Source organism: Pseudopipra pipra, chromosome 2, assembly GCF_036250125.1.
Source record: "Pseudopipra pipra isolate bDixPip1 chromosome 2, bDixPip1.hap1, whole genome shotgun sequence".
Lineage (NCBI taxonomy): Eukaryota > Metazoa > Chordata > Aves > Passeriformes > Pipridae > Pseudopipra > Pseudopipra pipra.
In genome coordinates this window covers 41953158-41978738 of record NC_087550.1, presented here as the reverse complement: position 1 = coordinate 41978738, position 25581 = coordinate 41953158, and the positions used below count along the sequence as shown (strand labels likewise).

At 39.2% G+C, this 25581-nt stretch overlaps 1 protein-coding gene across 4 annotated transcripts in view; it reads left to right on the top strand.

Annotated features, from left to right (window-relative positions):
- The window catches only part of PDGFD (platelet derived growth factor D), a 147519-nt gene that overhangs the window by 113640 nt on the left and 8298 nt on the right, over positions 1–25581 (top strand). For all 4 annotated transcript variants that reach the window (XM_064645173.1, XM_064645175.1, XM_064645172.1 and 1 more), the window contains 2 exons: positions 4940–5141; positions 17508–17722. In XM_064645173.1, coding sequence (XP_064501243.1) covers positions 4940–5141; positions 17508–17722 — 417 coding nt within the window. The remainder of the gene's footprint in view (positions 1–4939; positions 5142–17507; positions 17723–25581) is intronic.

The window sequence follows — 25581 nt, the reverse complement described above, 5'->3', positions numbered from 1 at the left end:
ATGTCTTGACCTAAACAGAAAACTATAATTAAAACAGTAGGAACATTGTGAATACTGAGAATTTTTCATTGTGAATACTGAGAATTTTTTTTAAAGTGTTTCCAATAAAATATTATATCTGAAGTCTCCGCATTCAGCAGTGAAATGCAACTCAGAGAAAAATAAAACAGAAAAAAGAAGAAAAACACATAATCCAGTATAAAATTTTATTTTTCTCTTCATTGCATTTGATTTGTGTCATTGACAAAATATCTGTCCTCTCTTTCCCAACACCTGGGAACAGCAGTGTAGCATGAGAATTCATAATACGGGCAGTCCTCTTCTGTGTGCTCTGCTGCCCAGGCAGCACCATATCACAGCTCTTGTTAACTCCTCTTAAAACACAAGGTAGGGATAAATGCTAAAAGCAGATTTGAGACCAATGTTTAGAGCATTCATGGAAGAGGGCTTAATGATAGCACCTTTGTTACAATAGCTGCCAGGAGTAACCAGTGAAGGAGCAGTAAATAAAATATGGGTAAATTCTACTGATCAGTGTCCAATCCAGGCAGTGAGTAGAGAGAAAATTCTGTACTGCCAAAATTAGAAGCTGTTAAGCTAGTCTTACTTATGTTTACCCTTGAGTTTGCAAATGAAACTTGTCCTTCATGATACGATGCATTGATTGCCTGGAACTAATTGTGCTGAAAGTCTTGAGGAGTAATGTTAGCAGGGCTGAGATCTACTAGATGTGCCAAGCAGGAGATGCTAAAACAGTTTTACTGAAAGACATAAACTCATTTTTCATTCTATTATGGGCTTGGGGAAAAAAAAATCTATATGATGGAATATTTTGTTTAAAAATATGGTAGGCTGATGTTTGAAAATGTAAGCTTAGGGCTCCCTCAGCAGATGACTATGAAAATGAGATCAGTGATATGGTATACGCCATGTTAGTTAACATCCTTAACATCATAAAATGCACGATATACCAAACCAAAATCCAGCATCCTTTTCATATTGAAAAATTAAGTTTATCTTCCACATCTTTTTTTTTTTTTTTGAAAAATTGTTACCATGTTGCAGGTAGGGAAATTCAGTACAAATGTTACAGGTAGCAAGCTGATGCCCAAGGTCACCTGGAAACTTACAGCTCAACCAGAAGCAGAACCTCAGTTTTACTGGTTTTCCCGCACCATTCCCTATCTCATAAAACATATTTTCTTCAACTTGGGTGTGTGTCGCACCTACAAGTCCCTTTTATCCTCAGGGAAAATAAGGTAGGGAGATGGAGCAATTTTTCACAAAAGCACGAAGGAAAAAGTCTTGAGAACACCCAAGTTCTTCAGGAGAGAAAGATTCAGGGGTTCTACTCTGGTCTTGAGGAGCAGAGAGACAAACTCAGACCTGTAAGTCTTGATGACATAAGATTCTGCTGATGCTCAAAAATTGCTCTCTCAAACCCACAAGCAACTCAAGGGCTCATTTTAGGATCTAGACACATTACAACTTTCAGAATGAAAATTTCAGAGTGTGCAAATTCCATGTTGGAGATCATATTACAGAGGTATGTTTTGTTTGGTTTTTGGGGTTTTTTTCTCAGAAAGCTAAACCAAATACTTCTGCCCTTAACCCATCATGGGAAACCCAGGAAAAAAAATAAAAAGGAAACAAATCACTCCTTATTAGTTTAGTTTCCATTATTTCTGAAGTAATTTTATGTCCAGCAAAAAAACTGTGATGCACATTGGACTGTCTGTCAGGTTCACAACAGAGATAGGAAAGAGAAAAGAATGGGGGAATAGAAATTAGGGGCAAGAGCACTGGCAAAAAAAAAGATACCTTTGTGTTCCATTAAATTAAAAATGTATTCAGTGCTTTTAAGAAATGCAAAAGAGATACAAAATGTGGTAAATCTTTGCTCTTCATTGCTTCTTACATTTCACTCTTCTTCTTGCTCCCTCTTTGGATGCCATATCAGAAGCCAGATTCCAACGAGCACAAACTCTCCTAAAGCCAGCACCTCATTCTTGGCAGAACAAAAAAAAAAAAGGCAGTTTTGTTGGCAGCTTTGAAGTTGCTTTTGGGCCTGTCACATGGTGTCAGGAGGCTATCTGAGCTGTTGAAATAATTCCTCTTTATTTGGCTGTCACTGAGAAAACGTTAAGCTTTCTTCTGTGTTTGAATGAGGTTGCACAAATCTCTTGAGTAGGAGCTTTTATATGAAACGAAAATGGAGAATGCCTAGCTGTCTCAGTTTGAAATGCCTTGCACATTCTCTGATCTGCATTTCTGTAATGAAATGTACAGTTGAACATGCGAAAAAAAGAAATCTCTTGCATTGAGTAAGCCACAGACCTGTGGCCTGATTTTTATGTGCTGTTTCTTCAGTCTCCTTGCACCATCTCCCTCACTTCTGAAAGGCAATCAGGGTCTGATGTTTCCCTGTTGGGCTGCCATGAGCCCCACCGAGCTCTTCTTAGTAAGAAAGTAGCATTTGGATGCCTTTTCCTTTTGCAGCCCAAAAGGCTGTGTTAGCACACTGCATGATGCTGGCCACTGCATAGTCTCTCCTGCAACATTGCTTTAGATAACAATGCTGTATTCACTTAACTGGTGAGCTTTTCAACTGGAGCTTTTCAACTCCTGGGACTTCCATCTCTCTGGCGGTCTCTATTGTAAGCCACTTAGAAGTCAGGAGAGAGGCTTTGAGGTATGCCTTCCCTTTTAGGGCACATGAATTTTTACAGGCATCTGCACTGTGTCTTACTTAGCATGGCACTAGAGAGGCATTGCAGTCACAAGTGGGCCCTCTGAAACTTCTTGGGTCATTGGTCATAAGCAGTAAAGCGCAGCTGTGCTTTCTTGACTGCACTATTGTTATGTTTTCTATTTCTTCTCTTTTTAATAATTTGTACTGTCCATACTTTCAGCAAATAAATGCAGTAAAATATCAAGGATTGTTAATTTTGTGATATATCTTACCATTAGAGACAACTGTTTTATTTTAAAAGACATATATACTTTAAAATTATTATAGTAGGAATTGAAGGACACAATCCTGCAAAAAAAAATGAGTGAATTTACTCAAATGAGTTGACCTTTCCATTTCTACCTAACTGAGTGAAGTTAATCACAAAGATTAATAGTTTAACTTAACTAGGATATGAGGCAAAAAAAATATTTTGGGAAGCCATTAATTTTAAATGGCATATTTCTGCTGCATTACTTCAGAGCTGGGTTTTCATAAGACAAGAGTTTTCTAGGGTTTTCCCCCCAATGTTTTAACATGCAAGACCAAACAACTTTCGTGCTCTACTATGCTTCTTGTTGGACAAAATAATGTATTTTGATTGTGGTCCTTCAAAAAGTAAGAGAGCTGCATTAATAGCTTTTCTTGCAAATATTTTACATAATATTTGCATACTATTTGACTTTGTGCTTGGACCAGGGAAAAAGTGATGTCAGGATAGTGGATATTGTAATTCTAAATAATGATTTTTAAAAATGTTTGAAGTCCTCTCCTGGAAAACTGAAATTACTACAGTCTTTCTGTCAAAGTTAAGTTGTACCACAGGTTCAGTGGGAACAGTCAGAGAATGGTGCTTGGCCCTTACGGATGGGAAATAATATTATTTGATACAATTGTGAGGATATTAATACGTTGGTAATCTAAATATTCATTGTTACATTGCTGAGATCATAGAAGCATAGAATAGCTTGCGTTGGAAGAGACCTTAAAGATCATCTAAGATCATCTAGTTCCATTCCAGCTGTGGGCAGGGATGCCTTCCACTAGACCAGTTTGCTCACAGCCCCCTCCACTTGACAGTGAACACTGTCAGAGATGGGGCATCCACAGCCTCTCTCAGTAACCCGTTCCAGTGTCTCATCACCCTCACAGTAAAGAATTTCTTCTTAATATCTAACCTAAACCTCCCCTCTTTTATTTTAAAGCCATTCCCCCTTGTCCTATCACTACATGCCCTTGTAAAAAATCTCTCTCTGTCTTTCCTTTAAGGTCCCTTCAGGTTTTGGAAGACCAAAATTAGGTCACCCTGACGCCTTCTCATGGCTGAACAATTCCAATTCTCTTAGCCTTTCCTCCATCCCTTTAATCATTTTCATAGCTCTCCTCTGAACTTGCTCCAACTGGTTGATGCCCTTCCTTGATGCTAGGGACTCTAGAGCTGGATGCAGTATTCTAGGTGGAGCCTCACAAGAGTGGAATAGAGGGGCAAGTTCCCCCCTCACCCTGCTGGCCACGCTGTTTTTGACGCAGCCCAGGATACAGTTGGTTTTTTGGGCTGCAAACGCATGTTGCCAACTCATGTCCAGCCTCTTATCCACCAGCACCCCCAAGATCAAAGTATCATATTTTTTCTGTTTGATTAATAAGTTGTATTTTTTGGTAAAAAATGTCAGTTGGTATATTGAAATATATTTAATTTTGGGGAATAAAGGGTCATTTTTTCAAGTCTTCAACCAAGCCAAATTTGTTGCCCAAGTTGACCAGAGAAAGATAGTGGATTTATTGTCTTTGTCTTTCTCTGCTATGGTTTCTGATCTGCCTCTTATCAAATAACTGACAAAGCTGGCCTCTCCATTCTATGTCCATGGCCCTAACAGTGGTTTCAAAAGACATTTTCTTTACATCTCTGTAAATGTGCAAACCATTATCCCCTTTGAGAAGTGGATGTAAATACTGACAGCCCACCAGTGGCAGTGCTTTTGCTCCCTGAATCTCCTCTGGGATTTGTTTGGGAGTTCCTTGGTGTCTCTTCTCCTACAAAAAGAAAACACAGGTATAACAAAGCCTGGCCAAGGTAAAGACTTCAAAAGATGGCCCGAAGTAGCTGTTTCACTCAATAATGAGACAAGTTTCTCAGTAACTGTTTTCAATTGTTTTAAGTGGTGCTGTAACTTATTCAAAGTGCACTGAGATATATGTCACTCTTAGGGGGTATCCTATCCCTCTCCATCAGTGACTGATGCTACGCTCACGGCAGAAGCACTGGATCAAACCATTGCTGCATTTGACACAGTGGAGGATCTGCTCAAACACTTTAACCCGGACTCCTGGCAAGAAGATCTTGAGAATCTGTACACAGACAGTGGCCACCATTATCGAGGCAGGAGCTACCACGACAGGAAGTCCAAAGGTAGGAAAAGTCACTATATACATACTTTGAGGCAAGACCAGGGTATTCCTTCACTCCTTATTGAAATGTCCATTGGCTAGGTATTATATTCTAATGCCCATGTTCCTGTTGGAGTCACAGGGCAAGGTGCCACTTATTACAACTAAGTAGAATCTTGCTTGAGAAATCAGACTGAAAACTGCTCATTGTTATGATGAATTCACAGATAAAACATATAAAGACAGATGGTTCTCAGCTTCACCCTCTTAAAATTGCTTTGTGTGTAAAGCATGGGGCTCCTAATTACCTTCATTATCACTCTTCTTTAAATACCCTGCTTAGGGACTGTTCTCTGTTGAGTGAGGAATAATCACTTTTATCACATTGTGCTTAGGGAAGCATCTGGTGCAGACACCTGTATATGCAGCTGTTTTTTTCAGGATGTGAACATCTCACTCTTGGTGGGGAGCATTATTATGGTTTAACGTCCTTGTCTGTAACTGAGCAAAGCACATATTTCTGGGTTATGTTTCTTGTTTCCTTCTGTTAGTTCAAATCATCCAGCAAATGGTAAAGCAAAGAGATGTTAAGCTAGCAGTACGAACCCATAGTGACAAAGAAACACTATTGAGAAGAGACAGTCGTGCTCTGGGGTAACCATGCACTGAAGGGCCTGATGAAATTGCCCTTCATGTGATGCAATATAGATCTAGGATGTCTGTTAGGGTTCTCCAAGATGACAATCACTGTAGTTTTCACAGGAGATCTGGAGTGAAGTATTTCATTTGATTTCTCCTGTTAATATTGTCTTCCGTTTTCAAGTTGTGTATTCACATGCATTCTTCTTTATAACTTTATAATGCCCAAATCACAGTTCCAGTTGTGTGCAATCTAGCATTTATTTACGTCTCAAATCCCATTCCCCCATACATTAAGCATATGCTAAGGAGAGAGAGAGAACTGTAGTTCTATATTTGTAACTTACTTGCTATCAAAATGATGAAGCTTTGATCGTAAAAGGGATATATAGACTGTATCTGTATTATGGAAAATAGCATCAAGGAGTGTTCCCAGGGCCTGAAATCCAGTCACCATATTGCTAAATTGTCATCCTGGTCATTGCTGGGCATGAACCAGGATCTGGAGAAGCTGCCTGCCATTCATGTGGCCACTTTGACTTGGAGAGTAAGAGACAAATGTGGGCTGTCCCATGGCTGTTATCCTTGAGGAGGGTGACCTCAGGCATGTACAGTGTATTAGTAGATACAGTACTGGCTTACAGTTTCCAAGATACGTTGGCCTTCTCTGTTTCTGGGCTCAGCACCTCAAAGGAATCTGCAATAACAGCCTGAGCAGAAATCCAGTGAATGTGATCCCCTTTACTTTGCTACCTTTTGGCATGTCAGAAATTTCAGGCAACCGCAACAGCCCATGTTTGTGAAAAACTTCACTTAAGTTCCACTGCATTACTTCACAGAGTGGTTTGATCTCTGTGGGGGTCTGTGAAAAATGATCTGTATTGTTCCTTGTTCCCAGGCTGGATTTGGCACCAATATATACATATAAAAAAGAAATCAAGGGCCTGTTCTGATTTTAATAGAAGCTGATTAGAAACCTGGACCCTGTACTGGTTCTACTCTCCAGATTTCATTTCACTCTCAGATCATATTTGGCCTATTATCCCATATATTTAAATGACCACATAAATATAAAATAGGACTTGGTGTTTTGTTGATGCAGTCTAGAGGTATCAATCTGATCTGGTACTGCTCAGAAAATTCAGATGCATGAAAGTTTTTCCACTTAGCACAAATGTAATTAGCTTCTTGCCTAGCAGACCACCACTGTAAACAAATTAATTTTCCAGTTATTATTTTAATATACTTGATTTATAGGACTTTTTTTGGTGGGGTTGGTTTGGTTACAGAAAAAGGAAGAAAAGTTTTATAACAATTTTCCTTTTGTCTTCAAGCTAAAGGCCAAATTCCCTGACTGTTAGCAGCCCTCTGGACAAAAGTACCTCACCACAATCAAATCCTTTAAAATTTTAGTTTCAAATTTTTATTTAGTCATAAACTTCTGACAAGATTAAAGTCCTGTTCTTGGATGATGTCAGGAGTACAGAATAGTTTTAACAAGTCTTTCAGTTAGAAATGCTTGATGGCTTTTAAACACAGACACTGTGGATCTCTGAGGAATGTTGATAGGCACTGGGATAACCTTGCAGCAAAGAGAGCAATAGATTATATCATCATTTATTTCAGATACCTATCTGTTTCTGCTTTCAGCCTGGGTTTTATTTTTTATCCTAAGTTAGAACAGCCCTGAGGCAGGTAAGAACTATTTGATGTAATCTCTGCCTATCTTTCACAGCATTTTCAGAACATGCCATATAAATGGTATAAAGTAATCACTATTAATTTCACCCCTATCCAACTTTCTGCCCAGACCAAATCATGGCACAAAATTGAGCTTGAGGCATTGTTTCTAAATAGTAATTCTGATTACAGGAACATGTAGTAAATTACATTTAAATGGTATATTTTCTTAATTTGGCAATTAATAATTTCCAAATTTAAGTATCAAGGTCAAGCAAATAAGAGGATAGTGTTTAAGAATAAAATGAAATCTCACAGAATCAGGGAATAGATGAAGTGGGAAGGCACGTCAAGAATTTGTTTAGTTCAACCTCAGTACTCAAGGCAGGGTCATCAATAAAAGGTTGCTCATGACCATGTCAAGTCAGGTTTTGAATACCTCCAAGAATGAGGGCTGCACAATCTCTCCGGACCACCCTGTGAACAAAATAAAAAAAAAAAACCCAAAAAAATTTGTTATTTTCAACATTTGAATAGATTTTCCTATGTTAAAATTTAAGTCCAAAACCTCTTGTCCTTTCAAAGTAGACTCTGGCTCCATCTTCTTTGCTCCCTGCTATCGATGCTGGATCATTGCGCCACAACCAATTGTATGAGGTTCAACAAGGCCAAATGCCGGGTCCTGCACTTCAGTCACAACAACCTCATGCAGTGCTACAGGCTGGGGGAAGAGTGACTGGAAAGTTGCCCAGCGGAAAAGGACCTGGGACTGTTGGTCAACAGTAGCTGAACATGAGCCAGCAGTGTACCCAGGTGGCCAAGAAGGCCAATGGCATCCTGGGCGGTATCAGCAATAGTGTGGCCAGCAGGACCAGGGCAGTGATCATTCCCCTGTACTCAGCACTGGTGAGGCTGCACCTCAAATCCTGCGTTCAGTTCTGGGCCCTTCACTACAAGAAAGACATTGAGGAGCTGGAGCAAGTCCAGAGAATGGCACTACAACTACCTGAAAGGAGATTGTAGTGAGGTGGGGGTCAGTCTCTTCTCACAGGCAACAAGTGACAGGACAAGAGGAAATGGCCTCAAGCTGCACCATGGGAGATTTAGATAGGAAATCAGGAAAAAAATTTTCACAGAAAAGGTGGTTAGGCATTGGAACACGTGGCCCAGGGAAGTGGTGGAGTCATCAACCCTGGAAGTGTTCAAAAAGTGTGTGGATGTCGCATTTGGGGATATAGTTTAGTGGTGATTATGGCAGTGCTGGGTTTACAGTTGAATTTATGGTGCTGGAGTTCTTTTCCAACCTTGAGGATCCTATGACTCTGTGTATTTGTAAACATCAATATACACATATGCAAATTGATCCCTCCCTGAATACCTCTTGCAAGTACCTTAAAGTCATGGATTAAATCCAAATATATGATAACTCCATTCAATCTACAAAATCTGATCTCACACCTCTACAATACGGATGCAATTCTAATTAGTTAAGTACATTTCTTTCTATTTACATGATAGAAGTGAAATATTGGTATCAGGTGTGTCTCACTAATAACCAAATTAAGTTTTAAATTTAATTCTATATATGTTCAGTGAGGTTTGCTGTTAACCACTCCAGTAAAGGCTGAGTATGAAATTGCAGTGAAACCCAAACTGGCAGAAAAGGAAAATAAAAAAAGGAGAAGACACACATTCACATTTTCACAATCCTTAAATGAGGGGCCTTATATAAGCTATAAACTATGGTGTACACCTACATGAAAATTTGATAGATGTTTCAAATAACCTCTGCAGCTGTAAATATACTCAATAAGGTTTGCTATCAATTGCTGCATTTTAGAAACTGAAAGCATGAATATTCAGCCTTGTACTCATCCTAGACTCTTAAGAAAAAAAGCAGGACATAGCAAACAAAGTATATATTTTAAAATTATTCCTTTTGCATTCCTGCAATATGTTGCTGACTTCAGTGTCATAGTAATTTGATCATTACAAATATTAAGCATCTCTAAAAAGATATCACTGGATATTGGGTTATTTAATACTGCTCTTGTCAAGGACACAGGTAGATGTAAAAACATAAACAGCCATGCTCTGCTATTATGTTGAACTTCTTGACAAATAGGTTTCTATTTTTTTAGAGTCATAAGGAGTGCTAAGACATGTTTGAAGGAAGCCTCTCCATCCTAGTGTAAAGTTTTGAAAGCATCAATTTATTTGCTTAATAATATTAGAAGAGCTTCTAAGAGTATACTGTTGTAAACACTTCTAACCATCAAATGTTATTTAACTTTTCCCACATGGTTGTCTGCATTTGTCTTTGTTTGTTCTTTCTGATGTTTTACCTCACATTGAAAAAAGCTTTATAATTAAAAAAAGACCACTACCTGTCAAATGGTTTGTGTACAAATGAAGAAAGAAAGGAAAAAGAACAAGTTCAGAGTTTCTCATCATAAAAATAAATAAAATGTCATGGAGATGGTACCTAAAGAAACTGGCCATCTTTAGAAAAGAATGGGTTGTTTTTCTTTGTTTTGTTTTGTTTTGTTTTCCCATAAATAAACCTAGGAAGCAGGAACACGTAGATAGATACATTCTGGTAATTAAGACTACACATGCCTCTGAGCTCATTTTCTTTTTTGGAAATAGTATGCAAGAAGCCTTTGGCTATCAGAGGAACTTAATCAGGTGGGACACTCTTGCAATAATATCTGTCTGCAATGATGGCTTTACCAGTTAAATAAATAAACACTTGGTGGCAGAACACTGGTCTGGAAGAACAGTGAGGTGACACCACAGGTTTTCATGGAATGTTTTCTGCTATCCATTGCCAAACAGGTTACCAACATCAGGCAAGTTTCACCATGTCCTTAACAATAGTTCTTAATTGTCACTACTTACAGTGGTCTAACAAGAAGCTAGAATTTTAACTCAGGAATGTAATTTCTCAGGGGGTTGCAAACAGTGGCCAGTAAATCACTGCAAATGTCCATATACTCTTCCTTGAAAGGTTCTGGGATGGCTGCCAGCAAGTTTCAGTTCACCAGACAGGGAGTGCAGGCATCACAAATGCTCACTCATTCATGGCAAATGTGAATATTCCAAGTAGATGGAATACCTTCTCAAACAGCTGCTAATTTAGAGTATTCCCTGTGCTTAAAAACCAGAATATTTCTCCCACTCTTCTTCAGATGGGAACTAAGTTGTCTGTTGCATGCAAACTTCACACATTCACTCATTTTAGATCTAATTCAGATCTGCACCCTCTGTGAAAAATGAGATTTTCCTTCATGTGTTATGTGGCGCAATTTTTGGTCATTGTCAGTCACTGCAGTGAAAGCTTTTCTTACTAAATCTTTTTTTAAAATGTTAGTGAAACTTGTAGCATATTATTTGTTACTGGAATAAGCTGCTCAATTCTGTTGATTTCAATGAAGCTATGTCAAATAGTTTGGCCTGCTTTTGCTACTTGACCCATAGAACAACTGATTATTGGTTTGCCAGTCCATAATAGGCCTATATATTGGGCACCTATGTATATATATTGTTTCACGCAAGCATTTATAAGCCCCCTGAAATTCTGATCTCTCATTCCTCTGAAATAACAGTTGCCGTATTGAGGAAGTTTGTCTTGGCGTTGTAATTCTGTAGTAAATGCAAATTGCAACATCTTTTCCCCAGCTCCCACAAGAAAGACTTGAATAGCTCCCAAACTTTCCAGGTATATTTAACAAATTGCTTATTGTGGTATCATTAAGCATGTGCAGTGGAATAGTCAAAACCATCGGCCATAAGTGTTGAAGTCTAAAAGCTACAGGATTTGGTCAATATTTGGTATGGAGAAGAATAATTTAATCAGTGTCGGTGCATTTAGATTATTTAACCAGCGGAAGATGCAACTGGGAAATAATATTCCATTTGGTATTATATATATATATACATATATATACGGTATACATATACTTTATATATATAGTGTATATATACTTTTTATATATATATATCTCTACACATTTCTGAGGATATTACTATGTTGATAAACTCAATATTCATTGTTACATTGTTGAGATGATAGAATCATAGAATGGTTTCTGTTGGAAGGAACCTTAAAGGTCATCTACTTCCAGTGCCCCTCATGGGCAGAGACACCTTCTACCAGACCAAGTTGCTCAAGACCCCATCCAACCCTTGAACACCTCAAGGGATGTGGCATCCACAGCTTCTCTGAACAACCTGTTCCAGTGCCTCACCATCCTCACAGTAAAGAATTTAATTTCTTCCTAATATCTAATCTAAACCTATTCTCTTTCAGTATGAAGCCATTTCCCCTTGTCCTGTCACTATATGCCCTTGTAAAATGTCCGTCTTCAGCTTATTTGTGTATTTGCCAACTCAAGTTTAACCACACCATAGCTTCACTCAGCTACAGCACTGCTCTGAATGTCTTTGCTTGTACAGTGCCACTAAGTCTATCTGACACAATCCTGACACACACCTTTATGCTAGTGGAGCATGAATGCTAGGGAGAAAGGATTCAATACACTTATAGATCTCTGAGAAATTCCATTCTCTATAGGAGGAATTTTTTTTAAAGCCAAGAGTCAAAATTAAATCTGTAGCACAATAACCTTTGTTATGAACTCTAAACCACACATGAAAAAGGATGAGAGTCAAACTATAACTGAGCTTTGGATTCCCACTTGACACACAATACTCCAGACACTGCAATTCCATCCCTTGCTGATGCACGAAATATGAACGGGGCAAGCTAACAAGTACAGTCCCCTTTCATGATTACATCTTTTTAGTTGCCAAAAAGAACACGAGCTAGAAATGTTGACAGAATCGGCACTTGTTTACATGCCTTTGGGAGGAGGCCCAAGGAGATGTAGATTTATGCTTGATATCCAGGGGAGGATAGTCAGTGGTTGGGAAATTTCTCCACCTGTTCTGGGAAATCTCTCCACCTGTTCATTGTATAATACAAATCCCTTCAGTGAGAGTTAGGTATTTCAACATCTTGTCAACATACAGGTTGACATCACCTGTCAACAGCATATTTTGGTGCTGAGTGTCATGCTGAAATCTGGTTTCACACATCCACGTTGCTATCACAACAGACAAAAAGATCAAATTTTTAAACTTTATCTGTCCATATAGATAGTGATGTCAATACCCTTTCAGGAAGGAAAGCAGACACAAACCACCATGGCAGTTTAATATCAATCATGGGTTGGTATTAATAGATAATAGAATAATTTTGGTTAAAAGAGCATTCTCATCCAAACCTCTGCCCACTGCAAGACCATCTTTGAAGTTCTCTAGTTAAGTTTTTAATGTTTCCAACTAGAATGATTCCCCAAGCTTTTGGATAACTTGTCCCAGTGTTTGACTACCCTCATGGTGCTTACTCTTTCGTAGAACTCATTCAAATATCCCTTGCTGCAACTCAAGATTTTTTGCACTTTTGTTTTTGCTGTGAACATCCAAAAAGTGCCTGGCTCCATCCTCCCTGTAGCCCCTTTTAAATAACTAGATATAATCATTAGAACCCTCTTTAGTATTTATTCCAGACTAAAGAATCTCCTTTCCTCAGCCTCACTGGCTGTTTTGGACCAGCACCTTAACCATCATGGTCCTCCTTCACTGAACTCCTAGTTTGGTCATCCTTCTGCTGGAGTGGGCTCAAAATGGGACACAGTACTTCAGATGCATGTTCACAAGAGCAGAATGAATGGGAATATCCATCTCCCTCAGCGTCCTACTACATTCTTCCTAATGCAGTTTAGTGTGGAGCCTGGTCCTGCAAGGCAAGCAGCTGACTCATGTTCAACTTGCTGTCTAACCAGATACTCACCAGCACTGGTGAGGCCACACCTGGAGTACTGTGTCCAGTTCTGGGCCCCTCAGTTCAGGAAGGATATTGAGGTGCTGGAGCAGGTCCAGAGAAGAGCAACGAGGCTGGGGAAGGGACTCGAGCACAAGTCCTGTGAGGAGAGGCTGAGGGAGCTGGGGTTGTTTAGCCTGGAGAAGAGGTGGCTCAGGGGAGACCTCATCACTCTCTACAACTCCCTGAAAGGAGGTTGTAGCCGGGTGGGTGTCAGTCTCTTCTCCCAGGCAACTATCAGTAAGACAAGAGGGCCTGGTCATGAGCTGTGCCAGGGGGGTTTAGGTTAGGAAGAAATTCTTTACAGAGAGGGTAATCAGGCATTGGAATGGGCTGCCCAGGGAAGTGGTGGATTCTCCATCCCTGGAGGTTTTTAAGATGAGACTGAATGTGGCACTTAGTCCCATGGTCTAGCAACCACAGCTGTGTTGGATCAAGGGTTGGACTTGATGATCTCGGAGGTCCTTTCCAACCCAGTTGATTCTATGATTCTGTGATTCTATGATCTTAGTGCTCCGATGCATCTCTTTATGTCTGCCTTACCTTTAAGTTAAATCTCTGATGCAGACATTCTGTAATAATACTTGAAAGTTATTTGCATCCAGTCTAAAGAACCTTTTAGTTGTAGTTTTAAATTAAGGACTCCAGTAGTTTCAGTCCTTGATAAGTAAAGCAGTTGGATTTCACACCAATCACACCAAGGCTCAGTTACATTTTAGTCACAGCAGTGAAGTGATGCATGAAACTGACTGTACTGTAAAATCTCATTGTTATATGGATGAGGAAATGGACTGACTCCAGACAGTAAAACAATCCCAAGACAGGGAAAAATACATATTGAAGCTTTCAGCAGAGAGAATTGTTCAGAATTAAATGTATTCTTTTGTTAGGGGGCAATAAACCGTGATCTAAAGGTAATTAGGCATTGGGAACTGTTCTCATGTGTCAGTATGATGCTACCAGAGTACAGTATACGTTGTTCACAGAGTATGCATGCTCACCTTATCCCACTAAGCACTGGAGTTCTGTGGAGCAGAGTAAAAAAGCACGTAGGTATAGGTGTTTACCTCCAAATGGATTTTAATAGAGGATGACTTGTGTATGTCCTAAACTGTTTATTTAGGTTGTTTTTCTCTGCTTGAACTTATTTATTTTCATGTTTTCGAAATCACTAAAATAAGACCTTTCTGCTATTTTTGTCCATTTTAAGCTGGACTCTGATACCTGAAATATAGCAAAGTGCAGAGAATTTGCATTTTAACTGATAACTCTGGGATCTAGTGGTCCCAAAACCTGATAATAATCATGATCAGAATGCCTTGAGTAGATAACAAGGAGAATTCATGCAATTTTGCATTGGAAATTTTCCCGTAGGTTTTTCAAATACAGAAAAAATACACTAGATAAAATGCCTATTGCTACTACTTGATTTCAGAATACCTGAGAAGTGTACCCAAAGAAAGTGTTGAGCCCTCATTGAAAACTGCTTATTCCTTCATACTGCACAGAGAAAGAAAATTGTACTAATTATCTGGTTATTCCCTCCTATGCTTCAAGCAAATCATCAGCTTCCCACAGTCCTGAGTCAACTACAGCCTGAGACCCTGCAAAGACTTCCGAAAGGCATCAGAAGTAGGAGTTTGAAGGCAGTGAGCAAAGCCTTCCTTCCAGTGAAAGCCCTTTGTCAGGTCAACCGTTGCCATTTAAATTGAGCAGTTAAGTATTGAAGCTAATAGTGTAAGATGGTGATGGATATAATACGCCCTCTACAGGAAAACCCCCCCACGCAGGTCCTTTAGATGCCGGTGCTTTCCCTCTCTGCTAGTCTCATTACAAGGACTCATTTCTGTTTTGATAATACAGCAGTGCTAATAGGTATTAGCTCAGTGCAGGAAGGAGGAGTGTTGAGCCTGAGGGGAAATGTCATCTGTGATAGAGTAAATTTTATTCAGTCCCCCAACCATCTTCTAGACACAGAAGATGGGCCCTCTTTACTAACCAGTTTGTTACTGGAAGCCTTGTTTCATATGTTACCTCAGCTGAATTAAGTCTAAATTAAGCCTTTGAGCATTTTATTCTAACTCCATCAGTACCATCAGCAGATGCCATCATAGTCCACGGTCAGCCTGGACTGGCCAATAGGAGTCTGCTCATATTAGTATCCATTCCCCTGCATTGCTGTAGTGTTAAAGTGTGGATGATCCAGGCTTTCCCCTCAAGAAATCTCATTAATCATAAAGACAGAAAATTTTCAACCCTCTTCTTCCTTTGGGAGATTTTTCCTTCACATCTATTGGCTGAAATGAATAGTAGCCAGATAGTGCTTTGCTTTTTCCAGTTAGCAAAGCTGGTGGCAAACGTTTAGAGGAGTGGGAAACACTTCCCTGTGAAGAGAATTAGCCTGCCTTGCTGTGAGAAGGGGTGGCTTTGGAGAATGACAGTGGAGAAAAAAATACCATCTGTTAAAACAAAGAAGTCAATATTCCCTGGACTTGTAAGTCCTGGATAAGGACATTCACAGTGTATTTTTCTCCCAGTGCATGAGTATGCCACCAGCCCCATTGATTTTGTGCTTATATCAGGAGAATGATCTATACCTCTTTTGGAGAGATGCTAACTCTCTGGAGAGAACCACTGAGATTTCATGGTGACATGTATCACAATTGCTATAAAATCGCAATTTATCTGCTGAATTCCCATTGACTGAGATAACACCTCACCAGGAAAGTGAATCTGCTATGATTTTCTATAATAGCACTCCTGACATTTATGTACCCTTACCCCTTGCTTATCTGCCTTGTGAATATCTCCAGGTCAGAATGTAAAGGTACATGATATTTACAAATCACAGGTTTTTCCACTACTTACTTTGTGATGTTGACAAGGACTGAATCACAGAGGGTATGAAGTGTCTTGGTTGTAAGTTTTCACATATTTTTTATTAAAGCACAGGCAGAGGTGCTCTCAGGACCAGAAATGATGTTGACCTATTATACATGCCCATGAAAATCTGGTATGTTCACAAACACTACACTGTTATCTCAGTTCTCATTTCAGCCATCTCTATTTTCCTGTTGATGTTTCTGTTAGCAAAAGCTGTTTGGAGTTGAACTCAACACAAGTCCACGCGTCCTCCAGTCCTGAATGAATTATTGAGCTTTTGAACACTTAGTTGGTGGATAGAATCCTAAAGAAAGAAGAAAGCAGAAAAGGAAGGAAAAAGAAATCAAAAAACTGCTTTAGAAATAGAACTCATTAAATTTGTTGCTTTTGTATGTGTTACAAGTGTGGAATACGTATTTATAGAAGGGGTTATTTGTTTTGGTTTAGCTTTATAAGGAAAAGCTAGAAACAGCACTTAAAGTCACAGCTGATAGTCTATAAGTTATTTTTATGACTGGCTTTACTGCTTGTTTACATGACAGATCTCACAGAGATACCAGGCACTTAAACATCAACCAACTACTGGCATTCAATGAACCTCATTAGTTTTAATTGTATTTATTTTTATGCCTATTATAGTAACATTTACCAGCTGAAATTAATATTGCTTAGATTGGTTTCTCCATCTAAAAGTGAGTTATCTAAACTCTGTCCATAAACAATACAGACAGGCAACTTGAGAAAGCAAGTCATGTAGCCTGTCCTAAATGCTCTTGTGAGGAAGAGATGAATCACTCCCCAGTTTCTCTACTGACCACAGAAAGGGTCTTGCTTAAAGTGTTTGCCTTTTCTATGCCTGCAGTTAGGCAAAAGAAGTTATGCTCATAGTAACAAAATAGATCTTATCATCTAAGTCAGTCAGGTATAAACAGAGGAGGGAAGAGTGTAGCAGAGGTGGAATCTCTTGCCCAGGGATCCAACAGATCAGTGATAAAGCAAATAAAATGACTAGTCTTCAGCTTTCGGGCCAATATTTTACTTCAAGCCTTCCCTTCACCTTTATAGTTGGTGTGAGCTTTGCTATGGGAATCAGTGGGAGCAGGGTGACTGCCTGGATGGCCACCTGTAATGATTTAAAATTGGTAGGTTTATGTTTATATGTTCAGAAATCACTGCTACGCTTCACCTGTTTTTCAAACAGTGTCCCATAACTTTGTGTTATTTACTACCTAGAGAGCAGTATAAACCAGAGGAATGACCCACTCAAACCTCACTAATGAAACTTCTTTTGCATTGCAGTTGACCTGGACAGGTTGAATGATGACGTGAAACGTTACAGCTGCACCCCGAGAAACTACTCTGTCAATTTAAGGGAGGAACTGAAGCTGACAAATGTAGTTTTCTTCCCCCGCTGCCTCCTTGTCCAGCGCTGTGGAGGAAACTGTGGCTGTGGGACTCCGAACTGGAAATCTTGCATGTGCATGTCAGGGAAAACAGTGAAAAAATATCATGAGGTATTTTCATTCTTTCTTTGTTACTTCTTTTGGGTATTTATTGCTTCCATGGATTCTGAAGTCTTTTCTCCAAGCCATGTGTGCTGCTTGTTAATTGACTATCACGTTAATATTGATCCATGCTATATCATGTTATATTATCATTATGCTATATCATGTTATATTAACATGCTTATATTGATTATCATGTTGTATCTGCAGTGCAAAAATCAATGGGTAAAAATTACCGACACAGCGAAGGGTCATAGGCGAAGATGCCATCATTTGAAAGACACCACAGTATTTGAGTGAATGCCTTCTGTGCTTACCACTCTTCCTGAGATGAAGAATCTGCTTAGGCTTTAAGACAGATTCAGGTAGCTTTAAAATGAAAACATGGATAACAGCATCTCTATTGCTGTCCATGCAAGATACCAGCTTGGTACCTCATGGAGCATCATTTGTACCTTCCACTGCAATAAGGCATAGAGACAGAGATGCACACAGAGTCAACATGCAGGAAGGCCTAATTTTAAATGTTTAATATTGATGTCTTTAATGCCACGACATCACCCAGTGATATGCATTTGGAACTGGTGAATGAACAGAGTGGAAGGAGGTTATGTATGTATGAGAAAGGGGTGTTAGCAGGTGTTTATGGGTAAGTTAATTTAGAAGCAGTTAGAGAGAACTTTTGCCACTTCTGAGTGGATGCTACCACAGCATCCTAGTGAATTTTGTTGCAAGAATGAGGACTGATTTTTCCCATCAGAGGACTGCTACAAAGTGGATATATATACACCTCTGGAAATAGTCTTTTTAGTAGCACAGAGACATGTGTTCCTTGAGACATTTGACTGCACTTCTCTTGCTTTAAACTTATGCCCACATTTGGAAATTATAAGTAAGTCCTTTGCAAACTCTCTTCCCTTCCAGATTTATTACCTGTAGGAAACAGCTGAATCATTCAGCCTTATCTTTTCTCCAACTCAGCAATTTTTTAGGAAGGCAAAATTTTTGCATAGGAACGATGTCTATTATGTTTATTTTTAATCTGTTCAGAACACATTTAGAGAGGGAAAATACAAGGAAAGATCATTTTATATTCTTACCTCTAAATCAGTATTTTCAGATCAAGACATGAACAATGTTGACTAAAGTGAAGATATCTAGGAAAGTTACTTGGTAGCAGCCTTTTAACAGTCTGAACATAGGGAAGCTGCATGCCATGCTGACTTAATTTCTGACACATATCTCTTGTTAAGAGCCTGATTTACCACTTGGTTTAAGTCCCAAGTGAAAATAAACTTTATGGACTTTAAACCTGGATGTGATGTGGACTCGTAACATTAAGACATTATCTTGGGAGACCCAGGGCTGCAATAGCAGAGGGGCGTTGAAGGTCAGACCTTTGCCGCACTGTGAGCGATGTGGTTACTCTTTTCCAAGGTAAGCGATATTTTCTCACAATTAACTGTGGCATACAGCATATTCCACATCAGCTAGGACTAGAGAATAGTTAATATTTTCTCTAATTTTAAACAAGATGCAGGGAATGACCCTGGTAATTACAGAGCAGAAAGCCTTATCTCAATGGTAGAAAAGTTAATTGGAAAAAAAATTAATAGGTTTACGACACCTAGATGACTATGAGCTGATAAAATGAACTTGGAATGCCTTATATATGAATAAATATTTATACAGTGCTACAACAAGAATGCTAAAAGGCCTGGAACCTTCTTCAGTGAGCAAACAGTCAACCAGACAAGATCAGACAGGGATTATAAGCTGGTTAAGAGATAAAAAGTAAAGAGGTGGAAGAGATGAACAATTTTCTAAATAAGAAAGGGCTACATGAGGTGCCCCCAGCACATAGACTAAGTGTTATTTCATGTATGATCAATCTGAATGGAGGTGAACAGACAGGTGGAAAAAATGACAGCTAGCACAGGAGACACCGTAACAGCAGAGAAGGCTGTGAGGAATTTCAGAAAGCCTAGGTAACTACTTGTGAATGCAGGTTATAAAAGCAGCAAGCATTAGGACGAATGGTCTAAACTACCTATTCATATAACACTAGGTGTGTGAAGGGAGGAGGAAGAAATGAGGGGTGGAAGTTATGCTAAAAGTTGAGTAGTGAGTCACTGTGAAGAGCTTCAGGAAAACAGCTGTTTAATGCAGTGATAGGAAAAAGACAAGTGACAGTCTTCTGCAGGAATGGAGATGAAGGGGTAATAACATAGCAGATATTGTAACCTAGATAAATTGGTGGGGTACTTATGCTGGGTTTTGACCATTGGTGCTTATAATGGTACAGGTAGGACTAGAAAAGTTATATAGAAGCAGTTAACATACATCAAGAGAGATACAGGGGAAGATACAGATCAAAGACATTTGTAAAGAAAATGGCTCAAAAGTTTTGCATGATATCACTTAGAAACAAAACTCAGAATAAGAGAGAACACAGTGAAAGATAGAAAATAATGAATATTAGTTAAAGGAAAATCAGGTCTTCCTAAATAATCTCTTCCTTAAGAAAAAACAAGAGAGAGATTGAAAGGAAACTAACTTAAAATGGAAAAAAGGCATCATATTTTTTTCACAGTAAATCTGTATGGAATTTCAATGCTTAAATATGAGCTGTGCATAATTCAGAAGAGTTCTGAAAGAACTAGAAGTAAAATATAAACTAAGGAATTCTGGGTTACACCTGTATCAGAATTTAAGCCAACTGTTGACAGCAGCTAGTAAAAAAATGCTGATTATAAACGTTATCAAACATTTACTTGTTATCAAACTTTTACTTGTTATCAGGTGTTTGGAAGCTGCTGGTGCTGGGACACCAGAATATCACACTAGCCAAGTATTGCTCAGAACCAGGATGTCATGACTTATGACCGCACCAAACTAATCACTAAATTCAGGAAATTCAGCATTCACACTAATACATCACTGCTAATTTATTTTCCCATTCCTTTTTTCTCCAAAAACTGTATGAATTCAAGACAGTGTTTCATCTCTACCATTAAATGGCCTTTGTAAGTTTAAATTTAAACTTAACCCTTAGGCATGAATTAGCAGCTCACTGGGCAGAAATTTAGCCAAGTGTCTCCCATTAATGCGAGTGGAAGTCATGCAGATAAATTCATGTATCACATACTAAAGATGTGCTTGTTAATTTTAGTCCAAAATGTTTTCCACTCTGTTATTACTATTAGGCATGCATAGTTAATCAGTTTTATTCTTATTATCCTTTGACACTTAACTCTAATTTTACTTAAATACCTGGCAGTAAAGGCCCTGAGGAAGGGCCTCTCAGTATGCCAGTTTTAGAACCATGGAGACAGTTTACTCTCTTAAAAGCCAGTTTGAAACCTATTAACCTTAACCAATATTAACCTTAACCAAAGAGCCTTTAGTTGCATAACAAGGGACAGCGCTTCACACTTTAAGAAATTCCTAGCACTGTTAATTTGGTTAAAAATCTCTGTCTACTGCTGCAGGAGAACAAAGGCCAGTAGACACCAGAAGGAAGTATTAGGTAGTGGAGCAAAGCAGATGTTTGTAGTAGCTGAAACTGAGTCCTGCAGATCCCAGAGCACTTCTCTTGCCAGGCTGATTTTCCCTAACTGCTATTCTGGGGCTTTATCTACTAAGCTCCGGAACCCACAAGAGTTGTTTGTCCTGCACATGAATATGGTTGTCCTCAACAGTAAAAACTTGTCTGGAGATCGCTTAAAAGTTGAGTGGAATTTCTGAGCTACCCAGTATTTCTGGGCGAGAAGGACAGACAGGCAAATTTTCCAGAAGGGATGGGCTCCTTTTTGGCTTCATAGCCAGTATTGGAAGAGCTGCATGCTGGCAGCTGTGAGGACCCTAAGGTCCAGTGTTGGTTGACAGAGAAGCTTCTAGTGCAGAGAGATTCCAAAGTTATATTCTCCTTATGCTTTTAATGTTTTTTAGTTCCCCCTTAGTTCCTGTTCAAAGTCTCACACTGTACTCATCACCAAGCACTCCCTCCTAGCCTAGCCTCTCAGGACTAATAGCTATGACATGTAGCCTTTAATTTCCCCAAGCTAAGAGTGCTGCTCCAGTTCCCTGGATGGAATGTACAGATCTTTTCTACTTGTCCAATTGTAAGAAGTGATGCAACAGCAGGAAATGAGAATATATACCCCTACAGTAAAGGGTAGCTTTTTTTTATTGCCCTTGGGAATGTTAATCATGAGATCTCAAGTCTTTTTTATGGCCTGGAAGTTTGCCATGACTTTACCAAAATGCTCTGTTTCCAGAAATAAACAGGTTCATAACTTGGGTAAAAAGATAGTTTTATAGGTGGGGGTTTTTGGGTGTTTGTTTTGTTTTGTTCTGTTTTGCAGGAGTCTTGTGATGCTCTGTGGTTTTCCGTGGCTTCTGGGTTTGCTTGAGACCAGAGCAAATACTCTGGACAAAAACTCATGACTTACCACATAGTATCATGGACCGTTCAAACCAAACAGGCCAAGTCCTGGCAGTGTCTGAAAATGTCTCCTGGGCACAGTCTGCCATAAGTGATACTGAATTATGTTGTACGGCTCCCTGCAGGGGAAAGACAAAGCAACACATGGAAATGGATGCAACACACCTTAATCAAATGCTCAGGTCTACTGCTGTCTTAACTTTCTAAAGGGGACTTGAAATGAAAGCATGTTTTTCATTGCACCACATTTCTTTGGAAATGCCTGGAGCTGCTCTTTAAAGAGAGGTGGGCTCTAAACCTGGAGATCACTCAGCGCAGAGGAGGTGTGGGGGAACTCAGGGCCAGAACTCAGTTCAGCTGCAGCTACAGCTGTCTTATCCAACCAGCATGCATATACCTCAGAGAAACAAGAAATCAGTTTCCCCATCTCATTGCTGTAACTGATGAGATGTGAAATGAGTTTCCGTAGGGAATAAGTGCTCTTAAGGTAGCAACCAGAATTTGTCAGAGTGCATAAACCTCCACAAACACAGTGCTGAGCAACACAGCTAAAAAGCATATAAGGAAAAAAGCAGTGAAAGCTGATTGCATCTTTTACCTACTTATTTTTCTCTCCTGAAAAGACTGATGTGTTTTTCACTGTCTATGAGGTGCTTCTTCCCTCACCCCCTCACCAGCCCCTTTTTGAAGCATTATGCGTCCATTCTAGTTTTATGTTGACTCCAACTTGTCTGGTGCCTTCACAGAACATGCATTCAATTAATTCTCAGAGACAAGGTTTAGATTAGTGTTAGGGTGGCAATTTCATAATCTTTGGTTTCCCTGAGAGGTGCAGCAGGCATCCCAGAGTGCACAATACTGTATCTTGGCACAAGTTACTGGGACATAGAAACAGCTTTAACTGAACCCAACGATGTAAAGAAAAAACAAAACAGAGGGAATATTATAGGGGAGAAAAGAACAGGGAAGCAGGAGAGAAAATAAAAAAGTGACATGGAACTTCAGTAAGACAGAGGAGTTGCTGCAATGAAGTTAAGAAATGTAACTAATACAATTTGGTGTTGTGGGGGCTTTTTTTCTTTTTTTTTTTTCCTTTATTTTTTCAGAGAAATGAGAAGCAAACCTTTAGGAGGCACTTGAGAGAGCAGACAACAATTCTCACTCTGTCCTTACACAGGGAAACATAAGATAACTGGTCAAAAAAATATCCAAATGCTGCTGACACAACAAAGGGAATTTGCTAATGGATTAAAAAGAGCTAGAATCATCAAAGCAGTGTTCAAGGAATATGAGACCATAGTCTGATTGTTGTATGTCCCGGAGTTGATAGTACATGTATAAAGGAGATAAAAGGTTGTTATGGTAATAAACGCACAGAATTAGCCTGACAAAAGAGTTAATTCATAGAATATTAGACAAGAAGCAGCAATGGGATTTATTTGGAATGCAAATACAAGGAAACAGAATGAGTCAGAAATGACTGCTAGGTCATGGGATGAGCAGAGAGAGCACAGAAGTGCAGTGAGAGACAAAGGTTCATTTTTTACTAAATGAAAATGAAAGTTCTTGAGTTGACATCTGGGAGTTAAGCAAGGGAGACATCCTGTGATACGTGTTAGGACAGAGAGGCAATTTCTTAAGGAGGAACACCTGTATCTGGTTAGTGATGAAACAACAGCTGGAGCATAATACACACATAATTCCTGACAAGATCACCAAAAGTTAGGGTCTTGTTGGTGTCACATATGTCAAAAATATCATAGCTTTAGCGACTGCTTCAGATGCCTCACTTTTAAGCCAGTTAATGTTTTCCCATCTTTGTTGTGTTAAAACCAGGTGTTTTGTATTCATACAAATAAAAAAAAAAATAGAAATAATAATCCCATCTACACTTAATAATCCGTTAGTTTGCATGCTACCTCTGATCAGCAAACCAACTCTTTTTTCTTGTCCCTAAACACCCTATCATTTTCTCTGGTAAGAAAGAATACATCTTTGGGTCTATGTCATTGTTTAGGCTCTGTTCCTACTAAAGGTCCTTATGCTAAATTATGAACCACATTCCCATAATGCTTGATTTCTTATACTCAAAGCACAGCTAAACTGTGTGTGACCTTTGGATTAGATAACTTTCAAAAACTGAAGAGTAAGATTTTTTATGTCTATCAGAATTTGGATCTGTGATGAATGTTCTGCACTTTTGATGCTTCCTCTTTTATGAATCTCAGACAAATATAATTTGGTTTGCATGCTAGAATGATGGTATTTTTAGATGTGCAGAAGAAGATTAGATAATGCTGCATAGCAGAATTTTAAAATAAGTTCTGCAAAGTACAAGTTTTGCTATCTAAAATAGCGTCCATAGTTGTTCACCATCTTCTGTCACTAGAATATGGAGCTAATTAGATATTTGGTAAGTCATAGTCATGTTATTGAATATCTGTGGTCTTCTTAAGCTAATCAGAAAGAAAAGAACCCTGAATTTTGTCTGAGGCTTGATATTTCCATTGGTGTTTGAACTACTGGTTAAGAAATTAAAAAGAGTATCACTATTTTTCCTAATAAGTAAAGTATGTTAAGTAAAAAAATGGCTATGAGGAACTGAATACCCCCTCTTTTTTAAGTGTTGCCTGTGTTTCCTATCACTCTTTGCTTTTTAGTACAATAAAAGTCAGCCATCAAGGATTGTCATGGCTAAATGTTGCCTGACTTCAAAGGTCAATGATAACTGGTTAGGACCATCAGCAAATGCTGAAAGGATGGTTCACCTCATCTGGCTCTACCCATCTAAAGCTGCAAGTCCAAGCTTTGGGTTCCTTTTGTAGTTACCAAAGATAGACTCACCAGAGGTGGGTGTTTCAGGTGACTCATTCTCTGGAGTCGCTGCTTTGTTGTGGCTTCTACTGGAGACATGCCAGATATGGGTCAGGGTGAACAGGTTATCTCCAGCTGGGTCCTTTTCCTGGCAGTCTGCTCTCCTCAGCCCCTGATCTTGAAGTGTTCTTACAGGTCTGCTGAGATGATAGGGGCCATCAGCCCTGACCTGCTGTGCTCCACAGGACACTGGAGAGCACCCTGCTGCCCCCAGAGCATGACCCAAGTTGGTACTGTACACCTCCTGGAAAGGCAACCCTCAAACAGGCTGGAAACCCCAGAGTTCCTTGGAGAGCTGTCGAGGTGATGAGTTGGCCTGACTTAAACAAATGTGCCCTAATTCCACTTCAATGTCTTCTGGCTTCAGCTTCCAGATCCTGGGTTTTGCGATGGCTTTGCTCTCCCATTTAAAGAGGCTTTCAAAAGCTGGTATCCAAATTCAATACATGATCAATGAACAAGATTGCTGGCAAGGAAATTTTTGTAAGCATTTTCTTTATATTTCCTACAGCACCACTCCGAAGGGAAGTTATGCAGTGGCTACAGT